Genomic DNA, 19,819 nt, shown 5'->3' with positions numbered 1-19,819 from the left:
AATATGCTTCTAAAAATCAAAACTACTGAGAAGGATATTTTCATTCCCTACCCTTCCCACACCACTCTCCCCCATCTTCTGTAGGTAACCAACATCACTGTGTTCTAATTTATCCTTCCAGTGTTCATTTCTGCTCATATAGGCAGGCATAAAAATATTTTCTGGAGGCACCTGGGTGGCTCAGTCGGTTAAGTGTCCGAATCTTGCTTTCAGTTCAGGTCATGATCTCATGGTTTCATGAGTTAGAGCCCCACATCTGGCTCTGGGCTGGCAGCACGGAGACTGCTTGGGATTCTCTCTCTCCCCCTCTCTCCCCACTTGTGCTCTCTCTCTCAAAATAAAGAGATAAAGGATATTTTCTGATTTCCCCTACATTTCTCCACAAAAAGTAGCATGTGATATACACTTTTTTGCACTTGGTCACTTAACATATCCTGTAAATAAATCACTCCATATGATTTCAAAGAGTTCTTCATTCTTTTCTGCAACTGCATAGTATACCACAAATGTGGATGCACCATGCTTTCTTTATACGACACTGTTATGTTTGCACTGAAGGAGTTTCCAAATAATGTCACAAGGAATAACTTTGTCCATACCAAATTTTTTTAAAATGTATTTTTGCATTTCTGGAGATATAACTGAAGCATGAATTCCTTGAAATGGAATTGGTATGCATTTTTGTTAAATAGGTGGGGGTTTGTTCCTACATTAGTGACTTTCAAGAATGGTTTATAGTTTTCTCTAAAGAAAGTTGAACATTCCTTGTCAAAAAAATATATACCTAAGTGATTTAGCTTCATTTTAGCTATTCCAAATGTATTTTCTCTTCCGTAGGTCTTCTAATTGCCTATTGTGTATAGCATACATGAAGGATATTGATTTTTGCATATTAATTTTATAACCTGTTACCTTGCTGAATTCTTTCATTGTTTTATTATTTCAGTTAGTCCTATTACTGTGTAAGGTTTTTCAGGAATTCTATTATCACCTGCAAATAGTTTAAGTTCTCCTTCTCGAATTCCTATTCCTCTAATTGTTTCTTCGACTACCTCCAGAAAAATGTTCAATAGTTATGAAGATTTTGCGCACCCTTGTTTTGGTCTGGACCTTAACACAGATGCCTTTTTCTCCATATCAGATGCTGGCTTTGGGATTGAAATAGATAACATTTATTGTGTTCAAATATCCACTTCAATTTGTCATGGGTTTTAATCAGGAATGGGATTGTTTAGCATGGTCACTAGACCTACATTGTGAATTTTATTAATGCATTTCTCAAAAGTGAATCATCCTTGGAATCCTAATTATATATTCCACTTGATTATAGTATATTATTTTCTTGGTGTGCAATGAAGTTCATTCATTTTAAGATTTTTGTAGTGATATCTAAGAGAAAGCATTTTAATTCATTCTGAGTCATATAGGTCTATAATCTTCTATTTCTAAGATAACTGTATCAGGTTAAGTGGCGATGTTAAATTTCCTTTCTACAACAAATTTGTAACTTTTCCTTCCTTTTCTAGTGCCTAAAACAATTTATGAGCACTGCTAAACTTAACCTATAACATCATCTTGGCCTGTTGATTTCTCTATTTTTTTTCCTATGGAAATTCATCTATATAAACTTTCTATCTCTACTGGGTTCAATTTTAGAAAACTGTTATTTTCTAAGAAATTATCCATTTCTTCTAAATTTTCAAATTTATTTGCATAGATGTAAAAAGTAGTCCTCTTTTTTTTTTAATTTCCTCTTGGGGCACTAAGGTGGCTCAGAGGTCCGTTAAGTACCCAACTCTTGATTTGGGCTCAGGTCATTATCTTGCAGTTCCTGAGCTCCAGCCCTGTGTCAGGCTCTGTGTTGACAGTGCGGACCCAGCTTGGAATCCACTCTCTGTCTGCCCCCTCCCTGCTCTCTCTCTCAAAATAAATAAACTTAAAAAAAATCTTCACCAATATCATTTTCCCCTTGTCATTTCTTATTTTGTATATTTGCGGTTTCTCCCTAGTGGTTTATTTAATTATTTTTAAAAATAGAATTATAATCTATTAAATTGATTTATTGTCTTTCGGTTCTTACATCAATAATTTCTGATTTTATTTTTGTTATTTGCTTCCTTGTACGTGTGTGTGTGTGTGTGTGTGTGTGTGTGTGTGTGTGTAGTTTGTTCTATTTTCTGCTTTTTGAGTTGGGACTGTGGTTCACCCATTTTCATTCATATTAATAGAGTTGTTTAATGCTATAAATATTCCTCTGATAACTGTATAAATTTATCTCATAGACTCCTATATGTATTGATTTTACTGCCATTATTTTTCAGCAATTTTGTAACTAAAGCTTATATCTCCCCTTTCAACCATTAGAAAGGTTTTATTTAATATTCCCACTTTTGGGAATCTACTCATTTTCTTTTCATCCTAATATATGATCAACTCGTTTTTTGTGAGTTTTCCAAAAGCACTTGAGAAGATAACATCGTCCATAATCAGGCTGTGTTTTTTGACATATAATCTTAACACCGCTTTACTGATTACGTTGTTTGGATTTTTTTTTTTTACCTTGTCTTACTTTCTGTCTTGTCATAAAAAGTAATGTTCGAACTGTTTTGTAAAGACATTGGTGCTATCTACTTCTCTCTGCATTGCCTGTAGTTTCTGTTTTAAATAGCTGGCTGCTGGGCTATTGGGTACATAGATATTCTTCTATTACATATTATATCTTCCTGTTGAATTGTAGTTTTTAATATAAGGTATTCTTGACTCATATAATATTTTGATGGCCTGAATTCTACTTCCTCTGACATTAGGATCACAACCCTGCTATCTCATTGAATCCAATTATTGTGTTCAATAAAAGCTAAGAGCAGGATCCAATGGTGGTGCCTCCAGTTTTCTTTTATGCTTTCTTTATATGTAATAAAACACTCTGGGCACTGCAATAAGAAAGCTGAAAGTGACCATACATTTCATCCTAGCATCTCCCTTCCAAGCAACTTGTTTTCTTATTAGTTTTTTTTAGCATGGTTGGTAATAACTGATGAGCAATTAATTAATTTCTAGGATGATGAAACAGCAAAGTGTTTCAAAACGTAATAAAAATAAACACTAAGATCCTATAGTATATCTTAGATTTGTAAAAGCATCCAATAGATCCATCTGGTAATTGCACACAGAATATTTTATTCTATATTTTTTAAGTAAGTAAATGTTCTCTTTGTTCTCCCGAAGACTTCTAAAAAAGAATGGCATTTACGAAATAACAGTCTTCACAGAATGTTGGGTCTGCCCAAAAAAACAAAATTGGGACCAATCTACCTAAATGCAGACCAAGTTAAACAGCATCCTTTGACTCTTATAGGAGTCTAGGTTCTTTCTCTGCTTTCCCTTTTGTCTCACCCTCCTCCCATTTTTAGTTGCATTCTTTCTCGTTGGAAGGAAGACATAATATCTGCATATTAGTTGTCGCCTGACACCCCTACTGGTGTTTCAGTCTTAGCTCTAAAATTAAATACATGAAACTTTCTCCACCAGTCTTTTACCTGAAGTGTTCCCATTCATCTCTTTGTTAGATGAAGCTTATTCTCTAGGAGAGGGGTTGACAAATTATAGTCCACAGGCTAAATCCAGCCCAACAACTGTTTCTGTAAATCAAGTTTTATTGGAATACAGCCACACTCATTCATTTATGTATGTTACACCACTGCATGCGTACAGCTTCAATAGCAGAATGGAGTAGCGACAACAGAGATTGTGTGGCATACAAAGCTAAATTGTTTACAATCTATATACCTTTACAAAAAAGTCTGCACATTTCTACTCTACTACATTTCTCAGGTAAGGGCACATATACACAGAATCACCTGAGTTTTTCCATGTTCAAACAGTTTTTTCTATAACCTTCACACTTGAAGGACAGTTTGGCAAGATATAAAACCCTTAACCTACACTTATTTCCTTGACTTTCTTGAAAAATTTGCTCCTTGGTTGCCTTGATTTGTATGTTGCTTTTGAAAAATCTAATACTAAGCTAATCTCTTATCCTTGTAAGATATTTTATCTTTCTGCCTGAAAATCCTGAGGATTTATCTTTTAAAATATGGTATTTTTATCAAGGTGTCTCAAAATTGTTGCTGTGGATGAATTTAACCAGATACCCAACCCACAAGCTCATAAACAGGAGAATGGATAAAGGAATGATGATAGAGTCATATAATGAAATACAGTAATGCAAAGGCATTAAGTACAGTAATACGCAACAACATAGATGAATCTTGGTAATACAGTGGTGAATGAAACAGAAGAAAGCCTCAGAAAACTGTATAAATATTATTTCCTTTTTTTTTTTTTTTAAAGAAATAAGGACTCTCTTTTTTTCATTTTTTTTTTTTAATGTTTATTTATTTACTTTTGAGAGGCAGAGACAGAGCACAAGCTGGGGAGGGACAGAGAGAGAGGGAGACACAGAATCCTTAGCAGGCTCCAAGCTCCAGCACAGAGCCGGACGCGGGGCTCAAACCCACAGATCGTGAGATCATGACCCGAGCCGAGGTCGGACGCCCAACCGACTGAGCCACCCAGGCACCCCAAAATATTATTTCCTTTTTATAAAACTCTAAACCAAGGAAGCAAAACAATATGCAATATAAGTATACATGTATAAAAAGCTATTTTTAAGAACAAATCCATAAAAAGAAATTCTAGATTTTGGAATAGTGGAGAAGCAGAAAACTTTTTAAAAATTCAGTAATTTTTTAAGGAATATGATTATAATGTGAAAACTTGAAGGACCATAAGAAATGGTTATGTTTTTTAATAAATATCCTCTTATTGGGGCACCTGGGTGGCTCGGTTGGCTAAGCGTCCAACTTCAGCTCAGGTCACGATCTCACAGTTCGTGAGTTCGAGCCCCATGTTGGGCTCTGTGCTGCCACCTGAAACCCTGGAGCCTCCTTCGGATTCTGTGTCTCCCTCTCTCTCTGCCCCTCCCCTGCTCATGCTCTGTCTCTCTCTGTCTCAAAAATAAATAAAAACATTAAAAAAAATTTTTTTTAACTTGGCTAATAGACTTTAAATAACAGTAAGGAAATACATAGATACAACTTTTAAAGAATATGTGTTCAAAACCCTATTCATTCATCCAAATACTTACCAAGCACTTAATACCTGGCACTGTACTGGAAAGGACACATAAAGAGAGGCGTACGGCAGGATTCCTGCTCTAAAATTAACTTCTCAGAAGCATGTAAGTACAAATATAAAGCAGTATATATGTCACATTCATTTATAAACAAAGAGAGGAATTTAGAGGAAAATTAAACCACTTCCAAAAAATGAAAAATGCAGTGAATATAGCTGTAAGAGTCTTTTCACCATTATACATATATAAAGGCCACCTTCACATTGTTACTTAAAAGTCTAGGGAGCATTTACTGCAAGCCAATCTCTTCATTACGCATTTTCCTGACTTTTCCAATAATTCTGTGCATAAAGCTTGTTGGTTACTGTCACTGTCACTCCTGACAGCTCAACATCACTTTTAGAAGCTGTGCTCCAGGGCGTCCTCATGGAAAATTTTCTGCCAGATCTATTTGTGTGTGGCCCACATAAGCTATTTTCTCAAGTATTCTGTTGTTATACATCTATGCACAATTTTCATACAAAAGACACCACCCTGAGTGAAATGTATCTTCAGCTAAAGGGTGGATTGTTTTTGGAGACACAAACCACAGGACTCATCAACTAACAAGAAGTTTAAAAGTTAAAGAAGGAAATTTCAAAGATGAAGTGTTAATTTGAAAACTCCATCACTCCTGTGGTTTTGGCTTTATTAGTGGACACTTTCATGGACACCTTCTCATGCTGGCATTACTTCCCAACTCCTCAAACAGTGTTACTTGCGTTTTCCCAAATAAAACTCTTTCACCTGAATCCTTGTTTAACAGTCTGCTTCCGGGAAAACCCACGTTTAAAAAGATCCTGTATTTCCTGCCTTCCTGCTAACTTCTTTGCTCCCCTTTACAAGTAAATTTCCTTGAAAGAGTTGACTTCGCCTATTGTTTCCAGTTCCACTCTCCCTCCCTCCTAAATCCAACCCAGTCAGGCTTTTACTACCCTCCCCTCACTGCATAAAAAGTGTTCTTGGCAAAATCACCTATCACCTGCACAGTACTAAAGTTAATGGCCAATCCTTAGAAATCATTTTCCTTGAGCCATCAGCAGAGTAACACTTGGCAAGGTTGATTACTTTTCTTTAATAATCTTTTTGGCTTCTAGTTCACAACACCATTTTTCCTTGCTCATTTTCTTCTCCTTCTTATGGAACACCGTAGGGCCCAATCCTTTTCTTCTTTCTATCTATACCCATTTCCTTAGTGATCTGATCCACTCTCATGCCTTTAAATGCCATCTACATTCTACGAGTTCCCAACTTCACATCTCCAGCCCAGATCTCTCTGTAGTCTACTTTAATGTCTAATGGATATCTCACTTATATATAACATATCCAAACTAAACTCCTGACCTTCAAACCACCTTCACCTCAAACCTGCTTCACAATCTTCTACATTCATTATGGCATTCATCTTTCCAGCTGCTCACACCAAAAACATTGGAATCATCCTGGTCTCTTTCCTCTCTTTGATCTCAGACTTTACATCCAAACCCTCAGCAAATACTATTATTTCTACTTTTAAAACATATAGAGCAAATTGACTAATTCTCATCATCTCCAATACTACCACCCTGATCTAAGCCACCTCACTGCTCACATTACTGTAACAACTCCCTCACTGGCCTCCTTGCTTCTGTCTTTCCTCCCTAGAGTTTATTTTCAACACAGACAAAATGATGCAAGACAAAATGATGCATTTAAAAATATGTCATTGGGGCGCCTGGGTGGAGCAGTCGGTTAAGCGTCCGACTTCAGCCAGGTCACGATCTCGCGGTCCGGGAGTCCGAGCCCCGCGTCGGGCTCTGGGCTGATGGCTCGGAGCCTGGAGCCTGTTTCCAATTCTGTGTCTCCCTCTCTCTCTGCCCCTCCCCCATTCATGCTCTGTCTCTCTCTCTCCCAAAAATAAATAAACGTTGAAAAAAAAATTAAAAAAAAAATATGTCATTGCTCTGCTCAAAATCTTGCAATGTCTCTCCATTTAACTCAAGAAAAAAACAAAGGCAAGGCAAAAACCCAAAGATCTTGCTTCCTAATTACTTCTCTAACGTCCTCTGTTCATTTTCACTTTCTATACTCTCTTCTCCAATCTCTTTACTGTTCCTTAGACATGCTCTGCATGTTCTTGCCTTTACACTAGCGGCTCCTGCTTCCAGATAACACTCTTCCCCCAGATATCCACATAGCAAAATCCTTCACTTCCTTCAATTCTTTGCTTAAAACTCATGTTTTCAGTGAGATCTACCCTGGCCTTCCTATTTTGTAACCACCTCCCACCCTCAGTATCCTCAATCCCCTGATCCTGCTCTATTTTTATAAAACTTACTATCTTCAAACACATCATAAGCATCCATGCCTATAGTATTTACTTTTTATTGTCTGCATCATCCTGCTCAAAATAAGTTCAAGCAGAGGTAAGGGAAAATACCTGATTCTTCACTTGTTGATACGCATTATTGCATATGTCTGAAACCAAGTAGAAACAAAATCTGCTCCTATAAACTACAACATCAACCCAATGTCTAGAGGTGTTCCTTAGCTCAAAACTCTAAAAAAGTCTTAAAACAGCAGTGATAATACCTACAGTCTCAGCAGTTTAAAAATATTCTCTAGTATCTTAGATTTTTTAATGCTAATCTATAACGATCCAATTCAGATAATTAAAGATAAATTAAGTAAATGGTCTCTTTGTTCTAAATTATATTACAAAACTCTCAAAGAAGAGTCACAGTACTAAGCACAAAACCAGAAATATGTTGCAATCATTTGCAATATTATTAAAAGTTGAATAAGGGTCGTTCTGAAGTATGTTAACTGGGAGTTTTTTCTGTTTTTAAAATTTCTACATAAAGATGAGATTAAAATGCTTAAAAGTATATTTCAGGGGCACCTGGATAACTCGGTCAGTTAAGCATCCAACTTCAGCTCAGATCATGATCTCACAGTTCGTAGGTTCGAGCCCTGCATCAGGTTCTGTGCTGACAGCTCAGAGCCTGGAGCCTGCTTCAGATTCTGTGTCTTTCTCTCTCTCTCTGCCCCTCTCAAAAATAAATAAATTAAAAAAAAATTTAGGGGCACCTAGGTGGCTCAGTCAGTTAAGCGTCCAACTTCAGCTCAGGCCATGATCTCGTGGTTCGTGAGTTTAAGCCCCACATCAGGCTCTGTGCTGTCAGCTCGGAGCCTGAAGCCTGCTTCGGATTCTGTGTCTCCCTCGCTCTCTGCCCCTCCCCCACTCACATTCTGTCTCTGTCTCTCTCTTTCTCAAAAATAAACATTAAATTTTTTTTTAATTTAAAGACAGTATATTTCTGAGCAAATTTTTATCTAGCAAAATACCCTCTTTTTGGTAATTACTCTGCTTAATGTCAGCTTTGTTTTCAGTTACCCTCACCACAATGCTGGTTAAAGAGATAGTCCCAACTTTAACACAAAAATATTTTTTTTCCTTGGTTTTCTAGAAGCTTTAACTTTGTAAGGAGAGTCAGAGAAAATCCAACCTACATTTGGGTACCTGATGCCATTAAAATCAGTCGGGAAAACAGAGCCTAAACTGACATCACAGTAGTAGTAATTCCCACTAAGATCTGAAAAAAGCAAAAATAAAAATAAAAATTCTCTCTGTGGAAATAAGTATTCACTTGTAACTAAGATGATGAATTATCCCATTACTTATGTTCAAAGCAGCCATACTTTAATACAGTATCACTCCCTAAAGTAGCACTTTTCTATGATATATAGAACAATTATTCTAACATCTTTAAACTAAATTTACCCATTGTTTTTATATTCATTTATTTGTAAGTACTTTTCAAAGTGAAAGTACTTAGATTATTTTTTGGTGCCACATACTTTCAATAAGCAATGAATTCAAAATGCATAGGGTAAAGTAATACATTAATTTTATTGTTATTATTAATTTTTACAGAAAAGTTGATGAGTTTTACTTTGTACTTAATTCACAGAACTGCTCATAATTCATCTATTATTCTTATAATACTCATAAATCATGTATTCCTCCCATATCCATCTTATACTATATTTATAAGTGTGCCTGACAGGTAATGCAATTAATAAAACAAAAATCAAACCAAAAGTACCCTGTGGAAAAATTTACTTATAAATAATATTTTTGTTATAGACTAAACCAAAAGAACCCTAATAGTTAAAATTTTACCAAAACTACAAGTGAAATTTTTTATCAAACTCTTCCAAATGAAAACAAAAACCTACCAGCCAATGAATTTATCCATTAACAACCTACATCAACATTTACCACACACAGAAGATTAGAATAAATCTGACGTGCCTTCTTACCTATCTCCCTGGAAAGTATAATCACCACTATGTCTCATAGCTGAGTGAATTTATTGTTAAATAAAGGGAAGTATGAAAAAAATAATGTATTCTATGAACTGCAAAGTATACTCACAGTAGGGAGGCAGAGTACGGAAGACAGGTACCAACTGGGTAATCTAGAAATTTGGTTTTAATGGCTGATACTAAAGGTAAGCCCAGGTAATTACCGAATCAGAGCTTCTACATAAAATCAGGGTTATATCCTTATATCCTCAATGAAAAGAGATCTTTCAGATCTCTGAAAGAGAGATTTAAAAAAAAGTTGACAGGGGCACCCAGGAGGCTCATTTGGCTCATTAAGCATCCAGCTCTTGACTTTGGCTCAGGTCATGATCTCACAGTTCATGAGTTCGAGCCCCGCATCGGGCTCTGAGCTGACGGTGCAGAACCTGTAGGAATTCTCTCTCTCTTTCTGCCCCTCCCCTACTTGTGTGCTCTGTCTCTATCTCTCCCAAAATAAATAAACTAAAAAAAAAAAAAAAAGTCTTTAATTAAAAAAATTAATTTTAAAAAGTGGGATTTTTTTTAAATGTTTTTATTTATTTTTGAGATAGACAGAGCGTGAGTGGGGGAGGAGGAGAGAGAAGGAGACATAGAATCCAAAGCAAGGTCCAGGCTCTGAGCTGTCAGCACAGAGCCCAACACAGGGCTCGAACCCGCAAACCATGAGATCATGACCTGAGCCGAAGTCAAACGCTTAACTGACTGAGCCACCCAGGCGCCCCAAAAAAGTGTTTTTTTTTAAATCTGCTCTGCAGAGGCAGCCAGAAAATGTCTATTTCAGCCTTGATTCTATGTGAAAAATAAAAACAGCTTCCCTTGGACACTTTTGGTCCGAAACTAGACATCGTGTCACTCTGGGCATGAATTCACCCTACACATAAGGTCCCCAAAAAAATGCATGCCAAAATTTTAATTTAATTTGGACCAAGGTCAATAGGTCCCCAGAAGCACACATTCTCTCTAGAGCAGGGGTGGGCAATCTAAGACCCAAGGGAGCCCAATCTGGAACAAAGCCGTGCTCCTTTGTGTATGTATTGTCTGCGGCTGCTTTCATGCTTTAACAGAATTGCCTAGTTGTGATAAAGACCATATGGCCCACAAGCCTAAAATATTTACTATCTGGCCCTTTACAGAAAAGACTAAGACCCTAGTATAAAATACTGATAGTAAGGTCAAATGTATTTAAAACAAAACAAGATGAATTAAAACAGTGGAAAACAGTAGCCTGTAAACCGAAGGTTGATCAAAGGGTAAAAGTACTGGTTAACTTCGGATTCATTTTTTAAAACTTTAAAAAGCAAAACCTCTGGATCAAGTAGAAGTACAGTGATAGTTTAATTCTGAAACTTGCCATTATCCTCAGAGAAGGCGTATAAAAAAATAAGGAAAACATGAAAGTGAAAGAAAAAGAAAATTAAAAATCCAGAGAAACTATGAATGAAAGAAAGAAAACTACAAATCAGGTGTGAATATGCAAACAGCAAGTGAAACCAAGAGAGTCACACAGAAGAGGTCACACGCATGCAGAAGAGAAACACAGGGTGTGGACGAAGCCTACTGGTGGCAGACCTCAAAAATTAGCGTGCTCCTTCCCACCAAAAATTGCCTTGACTCTCCCTAAACACAAAAAGAGCCATAACGAAAAACAAGAAGACAACAGAGTGACACAAAATGTACAAAAACCAGATGGAATCACAAAGCAAAATTCAACTTTTTCTCGTACACAAGAGATACATTTAAAACAAAGTGGTTCTGAAAGGTTAACAAGAACGAAAGGGAGGGCAAAAGTTTACCAGGAAAAGGCTAAAGCCCTTCCCGCAGAAAACAAGAGCCATGAAATTAATATCACACAAGGTAGAAACCAAGTCAAAAACAGTAAACAAGCCATTTATAATATTACAAGATACAACTTGCAACTTTCATAAAGCATAAATTCCAGAATATATAAGGAGAAATAGGCAAAAATAAACTAACATTTTTAGACTTTAATTCAATTTTCAGAGCATGACAGATAAAGTACAAAAAAAAAGAAGGAAGGAATCTAAGTTCCAAACATATAAATGATATAGATTAGATACAGACATAGATATATCAAATGCCATACCTTGATATTATAAGATTTACCTCCTTTTCAAGTGCCTATAAAATTTGAAAACTAGCCCACAAAAAAAAATCTCAATAAATTACAAAAAGTAGAAACAATACTTAACAACATTCCCTGAATACCATAATGAAACCAAAAGTTAATAACAAAATCAAAAACCAAAACAAGCTTTCTACATAGAAAATTTGTAACTCTTGCTTAAACAACTCTTAGGCTCCTCTAAAAAATGCAATGATAGCACATCCATTTCAATGCCACCATGAGCTGTTATGGCAATAATGTGTTACACAGCAGTTTATTCAATGCAGCATTGCTTATTAACCATTACACTCCAAAATGTTCCCATCAGCAGACATTCTCTTTAGATTTCTTCTATTTTCACAGTAAAATAAGAAGTAAAGTCATCAGCTGAGGCTAATCATGGAGAAGGGAGTGGCTGGAAGTTTGAAGAGAGGAAAATGTATGACATAGTCAACTTGGAGAGTTGGAGGAGAGACTGGTGATTATGAACTTAAAGCTGGGTAAGGTTAGAAGTACAGGTAAGAGAGTGATAGTGAAAATCTGATAGGTTTGATGGACTAAAGGCTCTATTAAGGCTGGAGAATTGTCAGACTTCGGGTACTAGAAGGAGTAAGCTGGAAAGACCAGTGGCATTTTAGGGTAAGATATCTAAAATGGAAATTATGGGATTCACTGAGGTATAAGGTCAAGAGTATGACAAAGGGAGAGTGTGACTCAACCAGGATGGAAAACAAGATTTCTGAAAGACAGATTAAAAAAAAAAAAAAAAAAAGTTGACAGGGGCACCCAGGAGGCTCATTTGGCTCAGTAAGCATCCGGCTCTTGACTTTGGCTCAGGTCATGATCTCACAGTTCATCAGTTCGAGCCCCGCATTGGGCTCTGAGCTGACGGTGTGGAACCTGCTAGCAATTCTCTGTCTCTCTCCATCTCTTTCTGCCCCTCCCCTACTTGTGTGCTCTGTCTCTCTCTCTCTCAAAATAAATAAATAAACTAAAAAAAATTTTTTTTAATTAATTAATTAAAAAATTATTTTTAAAACTGAGAGTCTAAGTATTAGAAGTATGTAAGTGGATACTGAAATCAGAAAAATATTTGGCTAGGGGCGCCTGAGTGGCTCAGTCACTTAAGCATTCCACTTCTCAGGTCATGATCTCACAGTTCATTAGTTCGAGCCCTGCATTGGAGCCTGCTTCAGATTCTGTGTCTCCCCTCTGCCCCTCTCCCGCGCGCGCTCTCTCTCTCTCTCCTCTCAAAAATAAATAAAAACATTAAAAAATTTTAAAATAAAAAGAAAATTATTTGGCTAATGTATGCAGGACTTAATGATAATGAGCCACAAGCTGTATTTTTTGAGGAATACAACACACTGATCTGAGGAGTGAACAGAGAGTGAAGAAGTAACAGGCAGCACAGTCTGATGCGAAGCTGAGCGGTTTAGAAGAGGAAGGAGTTTAAAGAGAGTGAAATGGCACCAAGGAGTAAGAAGGATACATAATCATTCTCCACCCAACTGCAGTGGGGGACATATAAACAGATCACCTGAGAAAGGACTGCAGGGGAGAGACAAGAGTATTTGCAAAGGGAGGCTTCTTCTGAGCACATTAAGGGCTCTCTTGTTGATCTGCAAGCGAGATTTCTCATTAACATTACACAAGGACGCTAAATAGTTGGATATAGTTGTCTATAGACAAAAGAGCCAAAAACTTGAGTTCATAATACTGACCAGAGCTAGAAATGGAATATGTTCTTCAAACAGGGATCAAAAAGTATTTGTAGGCAATTTTTTTAATCTTATAAGTGTTTGAAAATGTCATAGAGAATTCAAAAAAATAATAAAGTACCAGAAAAACAAAGGAGAGTACAAAAAGTCATATGTAGATCACTTCAGTCACCTTCACCTACCAGATAATGATCTTTTATAAAAGCCAACAGATTATCCTCGGGAAGCTTACTTTAAAAGAATAATACACAGATAGAGATATTGCAGTAAGATTAGAAACAGAACTCTGAAAAATAAAAATCCTGAAATCATGGACTGCATAGTAAAGAGACTAGGTTAGTTTTAGTTCTTACTCATAAGTAAAATCCAAAGAAATAGCACCATCTGTTGGAACTTCTCATATTTATAAATATTCTCAATTCTCGAAAAATGTGTGACTGGTATGTAACATTTCTCCACTTTCGGCTAAGAAGATAAATATTAAAAAACCAAAGCTAACACAAAATGAAAAGGTTTATATTAAGAAGTTTTCAATCTTAGCTAATAATTCTGATTTCAAATAACTCACTATTTGGCTAAATTCATATGAAGATTTTATTAAAGATAGAAATATTGCCAACTAATAAAGAAAAGTATATAGTTGCATTTTCAAAGTAACTCACAGATATGGTATTCCTGTATGCTGCTTGTATAACCATATATTGCAGAATATCCAAATATTACGATCATGACAACATCTCTACTATCCAGCTCCATAATGTGAGCTGAATGTCCCTCCACAGCGTACTGCTGACCATGTCCAAGAACAGTAGGGGTTTTTGTACTCCATGACTGACTATGTATGTTAAAAACCCATAATTCATCTGTGACATTGCCATCATTTGTTTCAATTCTGCCTCCATACATAAAGATGTTTTCCTGTAAATTAAAAAAACATGTGTTAATAAACAAAATAGTCATACCTCAGCAATATATATTAATTAAAAATGAAGGCTCAACTTAAACTTTAGTAATCCTAACTCACAACACGTATAAAGTACAGTTCTTATTTTATAAAAAGTCAAATGAGAATCAATGTTTTTATTTACAAGAAGAAGGGGCGATGCTTTTACTTACAAGAAGAAGGGGAAAAAAACCCATGTTTTCAAAAAGTTACCTTAAGATACTTTATTTAAAACAGCTATATTATATAGTTAAATTAACCACGTATAATTATCTTAGTTGTTGAGTCCCTAGTTCTTCAAATGTTACCATCTATGTGTATTGCTTTGTGCTATTGTCATTCACTGTTTTCATCAAGTACTGTCCAAAAAGGAAGATCACACTATGATCTGGTAGGTCCACTATGTGGAGCCCATTATTGTTACTTCTCAGGGCTATGGACAGATACTTTATAGCACTTATAAATTATACAAATAAATTCAACCACCTATGATTGAAATGAGTGATGCACAAATGATATACAACATTACTATTTCCATAACCTAGGAACATAAAGGAATTTCATCAACCTAATAAAGAGCATCTAAGAAAAACACACAGCTAATATTAATACTTAATGGTGAAAGACTGATGCTTTCCCACTAAGGTCAGGAACAAGGCAAAGATGCCCAATTTGCCACTTATATTCATCACTGCAGTGGAGGTTTTAGCCAAAGCAAAGAAACAAAAAAAAATGAACACAGGCATCCACATTAGAAAAGAAGTAAAATATTTCTGTTCATACATTATATGAACTTGTATACAGACAATCCTAAGAAATAAAAAATAATAATTAGAAAAAATATTAGAGCTAATAAATTAATTCAGTAAAACTGCAGAATACAAAATCAACGTACAAAAAAAATCTATTATATTTATATACACTTTATTTTTTTTTATTTTTTTTAAAATTTTTTTTTTAACATTTATTTATTTTTGAGACAGAGAGAGACAGAGCATGAACGGGGGAGGAGCAGAGAGACAGGGAGACACAGAATTGGAAGCAGGCTCCAGGCTCTGAGCTGTCAGCCCAGAGCCCGACGTGGGGCTCGAACTCACGGACCACGAGATCGCGAGATCGCGACCTGAGCTGAAGTCCGACACTCAACTGACCGAGCCACCCAGGCGCCCCTATTTATATACACTTTAAATGAACAATCCAGGGGCGCCTGGGTGGCTCGGTCGGTTAAGCAACCAACTTCAGCTCGGGTCATTATGTCACGGTTCACAAGTTCAAGCCCTGGTTGGGCTCTGTGCTGACAGCTCAGAGCCTGGATCCTGCTTCAGTTTCTGTGTCTCCCTCTCTCTGTGTTCCCCCTCCCCCCACTCATGTTCTGTCTCTCTCTCAAAAATAAAATATAAAAAAAATTTAAAAAACATTAAAAATATTTTTTTAAAAATTGTGATTGATAAAAATTTGTCTTAGTAAATAAATCATAAACATTTTTAAAAAATGAACAATCCAGAACTGCAACTATGTAAACAATTCCATTTACAAAAGCATCAAAAAGTAAATACTTAGAAATAAATTTAACAAAAGAAATTACAAACTTATTTTTACAGATTTTATCTTGAAGTAATCTCTATACCCAGTGTGGGGCTCGAACTCACAACCCGAAGATCAAGAGTCACACACTCCACTGACTGAGCCAGGCAGGCACCTTAAAAGAAATTACAAATTTAAACTCTGAGGGGCGCCTGGGTAGCTCAGTTGGTTGAGTGACCGACTTCGGCTCAGGTCATGATCTCAAGGTCCGTGAGTTTGAGCCCCGGGTCGGGCTCTGTGCTGCCAGCTCAGAGCCTGGAGCCTGCTTCTGATTCTGTGTCTCCCTCTCTCTCTGTCCCTCCCCAACGCATGCTCTGTCTCTCTCTGTCTCAGAAAATAAACATGAAAAAAAAAAAATTTAAACTCTGAAAGCTACAAAGCATTGTTGAAAATAATCTTTAAAGATCTAAATGAATGGAAAGATATCTCATGTTCATAGATCTAAAACTTAATGTAGTTAAGATGGCAATCTACACATTCAGTGCAATCTTTACCGAAATCCTGGAGGGCTTCTTTGTAGAAACTGACAAGTTGATTCCAAAAGTCACATGCAATTGCAAAGAACCCAAAATATCCAAACAATCTTAAAAAAGAAGGGGTACCTCAGTTAAGCGTCTGACTTCAGCTCAGGTCATGATCTCACAGCTAGTGGGTTCAAGCCCCGCACCAGGCTCTGAGCTGTCAGCATCTCCCTCTCTCTCTGATCCTGTCTCTCCCTCTCGCTCGCTCTCTCTCTACTCCTCCCCTACTTGCACTCTCAAAAACTGAATAAACGTTAAAAAAAACTTTTTCAAAGAATATAATTGGAGGACTCATACTTTTTGATTTCAAAACTTACTATGAAGGAAAAGTAATCAAGACAGTGTGCTACAGGCATAAAGTCAGGCATATAAGTCAATAGAAATGAGAGTCCAGAAATAAATCCATACATCTAAAGTCAAGTGATGCTTGGCAAGAGGGCCAATACCATTCAGGGAGAAAGAATAGCCTCTTCAACAAATGGTATAAAGAGAAATAGTCAACATGAAAAAGAGAGAACTTGAACCCTACTGCATACCATGTACAAAACCTAACTCAAAATGGATCAAAAAAAAAAAAAAGACATAAATGTAAGCACCGAACCATAAAACTCTTGAAAGAAACATGAGTGAGGTAAATCTTCATAACCTTGGATTTGGTAAATGGATTCTTAAATATAACAACAAAACACAAGCAACCAAAGAAAAACAATAAATTGGATTTCATCAAAATTAAAAAACTTTTAGGTTTCAAAAGACACTGCTCACAAAGGAAAAATATCTGCAAATGATGTATCTGATAAGGAACTTGTACCTAGAATATATAAATAACTCTCACTTCTCAATAATAAAAAGACAAATAACCCAATTAAAAATGGGCAAAGGACCTGAATATACATTTCTCCACAGACCACACAAATAGGCAATAAGCACACGAAAAGATGACCCACATCATTAGTCAACAGAGAAACAAATCAAAACAAAACAAGACACCACTTCACAATGACAAGGATGGCCATGATCAAAATGGTATCAAATAACCAGTGTTAGCAAGGATGTAGAATAACTGGAACCTTTATAGATGGCTAGTAGAAACGTAAAATGATACAGCCACGTTGGAAAACAGTTTGGCAATTCCTCAAAAAATTAAATAGAGAGTCATTATTTGGCCCAGCAATTCCCAAGCCTATGTATATACCCAAGAGAAATACAAGCATATGTGCACACAAAAATTTATCCATGACTATTCACAGCAGCATTATCATAACAGCCACGAAAGGTGAAAACAACCCAAATGCCCATCAATTGATAAATGAAAAACCCAAATGTAGTATATTCATAATACAGAATATTATTTAGCCATAAAAATGAAATATGGATATGTGCTACAACATGCTTGTCATAAACCATATAGTATACAATTTCATTTATACACAATGTGCAGAACACACAAACTTATAGAGACAGGAAGTAAATTCATGATTGCTTAAAGCTGGGAAGATGAGGAGGTTTGGGGTGATAGCTAAAGATTACAAGTTTCTTTGTAAGGTAATGAAAATGTTCTAAAACAGAAAATCCAACTTTGCAATTTTATGCATATCTGCAAAAGATTGTTGTGTAACTCTGAATAGACTAAAAACCATTCAACTATATACTTTAGATGAGCGAACTGTATGGTATATCAATTATATCTCAAAAGCTGTTACCAAAAATATGAAATAAATCAAAAACTAAAATTAAAAACCAAAATTAAAAGAAAAAAGCATTTATATTACACACATATATATATACACTTAGTTTTTATTTTATCTTTAAAAAATTTTTTTTCAACGTTTATTTATTTTTGGGACAGAGAGAGACAGAGCATGAACGGGGGAGGGGCAGAGAGAGAGGGAGACACAGAATCGGAAACAGGCTCCAGGCTCTGAGCCATCAGCCCAGAGCCTGACGCGGGGCTCGAACCCACGGGCCACGAGATCGTGACCTGGCTGAAGTCGGACGCTTAACCGACTGCGCCACCCAGGCGCCCCCTTATTTTATCTTTAAAACATGCACATGCAAAAAAAAAAAAAAGAGTAGCAGTTTATTCTTTACATTGCTTCTGTAAATTTCCTTAACTAAGCACAGAAAATAGGTCAGTTCTCATTTGAAAGTCCTAGTCACACACCACAAAATACATGAATCTTTTTTTGTTCAAAACAAAAACCAGTTAGGTAGCCTATCATTTTAATCACACTAAATTCATGAATTACACGAATACATAAAATAACTGAGTACGATGCAATCCCTATCAAAATCTCAATGACATTTTTGGAGAAATAGAATAATCTAAAAATTCATACGGAATCTTAAGTGACCCTGAAGAAGCAAAACAAACATGCAAAACAAGACCAAACGTGGAGGTCTCATACTTCCTCATTTCAAAACTTACTACAAAACTACAGTAGTTAAAATAGTGTAATATTGGCAAAAACACAGACACAAATCAAAAGAATAGAGAGGCCAAAAATACACCCTTGCACGTATGATGAAATGATTCTCAACAAAGGTAGGTGCCAAGACCATTCAGTGAGGAAAAGATAGTCAGTCTTTTTAACAAATGGAGCTGGGAAAACAGAATATTTACATATAAGAGAATGAAAGTGAACTCTTACCTAACGCTACAAACAACTCAAAATCGATTAAAGACCTAAATATAAAAACTAAAACTTTAGAAACTCTTAAAAGATAACACAGGGAAAAGTCTTCCTGACATTGGATTTGACAATGACTTCTTGGATATGACACCAAAAGCCCAGAGAACAAAAGAAACAGATTGAAACTGAACTATGCTAAATTAATTGAACTATGCTAAAATTAAAAACTTTTGTGTATCAAAGAACATACCAACAAAATGAAAAGACTGCCCACAGAATGGGAGAAAATATTTGCAAATCATTGTTCTGAGGAAGGAGTTGATATCTAGAATATATAAAGAACACCTACAGCAACACTTCACACTTTGATGACTACTATCAAAAAAACAAGGGGCGCCTGGGTGGCGCAGTCGGTTAAGCGTCCGACTTCAGCCAGGTCACGATCTCGCGGTCCAGGAGTTCGAGCCCCGCGTCAGGCTCTGGGCTGATGGCTCAGAGCCTGGAGCCTGTTTCCGATTCTGTGTCTCCCTCTCTCTCTGCCCCTCCCCCGTTCATGCTCTGTCTCTCTCTGTCCCAAAAATAAATAAACGTTGAAAAAAAAATTAAAAAAAAAAATTACTATGAGTTTGAGACATTGCAAGTTACTGTGATCCACGATCTATTGTTCTCATTAAGTATTTGAAATAAACGTGAGATTTAGTAATTTTTTCTCTAAGGTGAACTCTAAAAACAAAACAAAAAAGAATGATTAGAATTTAAAAAGCAG

The 19,819-nt window shown here is 36.2% G+C and overlaps 1 protein-coding gene across 1 annotated transcript in view; it reads right to left on the bottom strand.

The window, feature by feature from the left end:
• Window positions 1-19,819, bottom strand: part of ATRNL1 (attractin like 1) — a 782,697-nt gene that overhangs the window by 699,987 nt on the left and 62,891 nt on the right. The window contains exon 8 of the mRNA XM_043597648.1: window positions 14,035-14,290. Within this exon, the coding sequence (XP_043453583.1) occupies window positions 14,035-14,290 (256 nt within the window). The remainder of the gene's footprint in view (window positions 1-14,034; window positions 14,291-19,819) is intronic.

The sequence above is a fragment of the Prionailurus bengalensis genome, chromosome D2, assembly GCF_016509475.1.
Source record: "Prionailurus bengalensis isolate Pbe53 chromosome D2, Fcat_Pben_1.1_paternal_pri, whole genome shotgun sequence".
NCBI classification, from domain to species: domain Eukaryota; kingdom Metazoa; phylum Chordata; class Mammalia; order Carnivora; family Felidae; genus Prionailurus; species Prionailurus bengalensis.
This window is presented reverse-complemented; position numbering and strand designations above follow the sequence as displayed.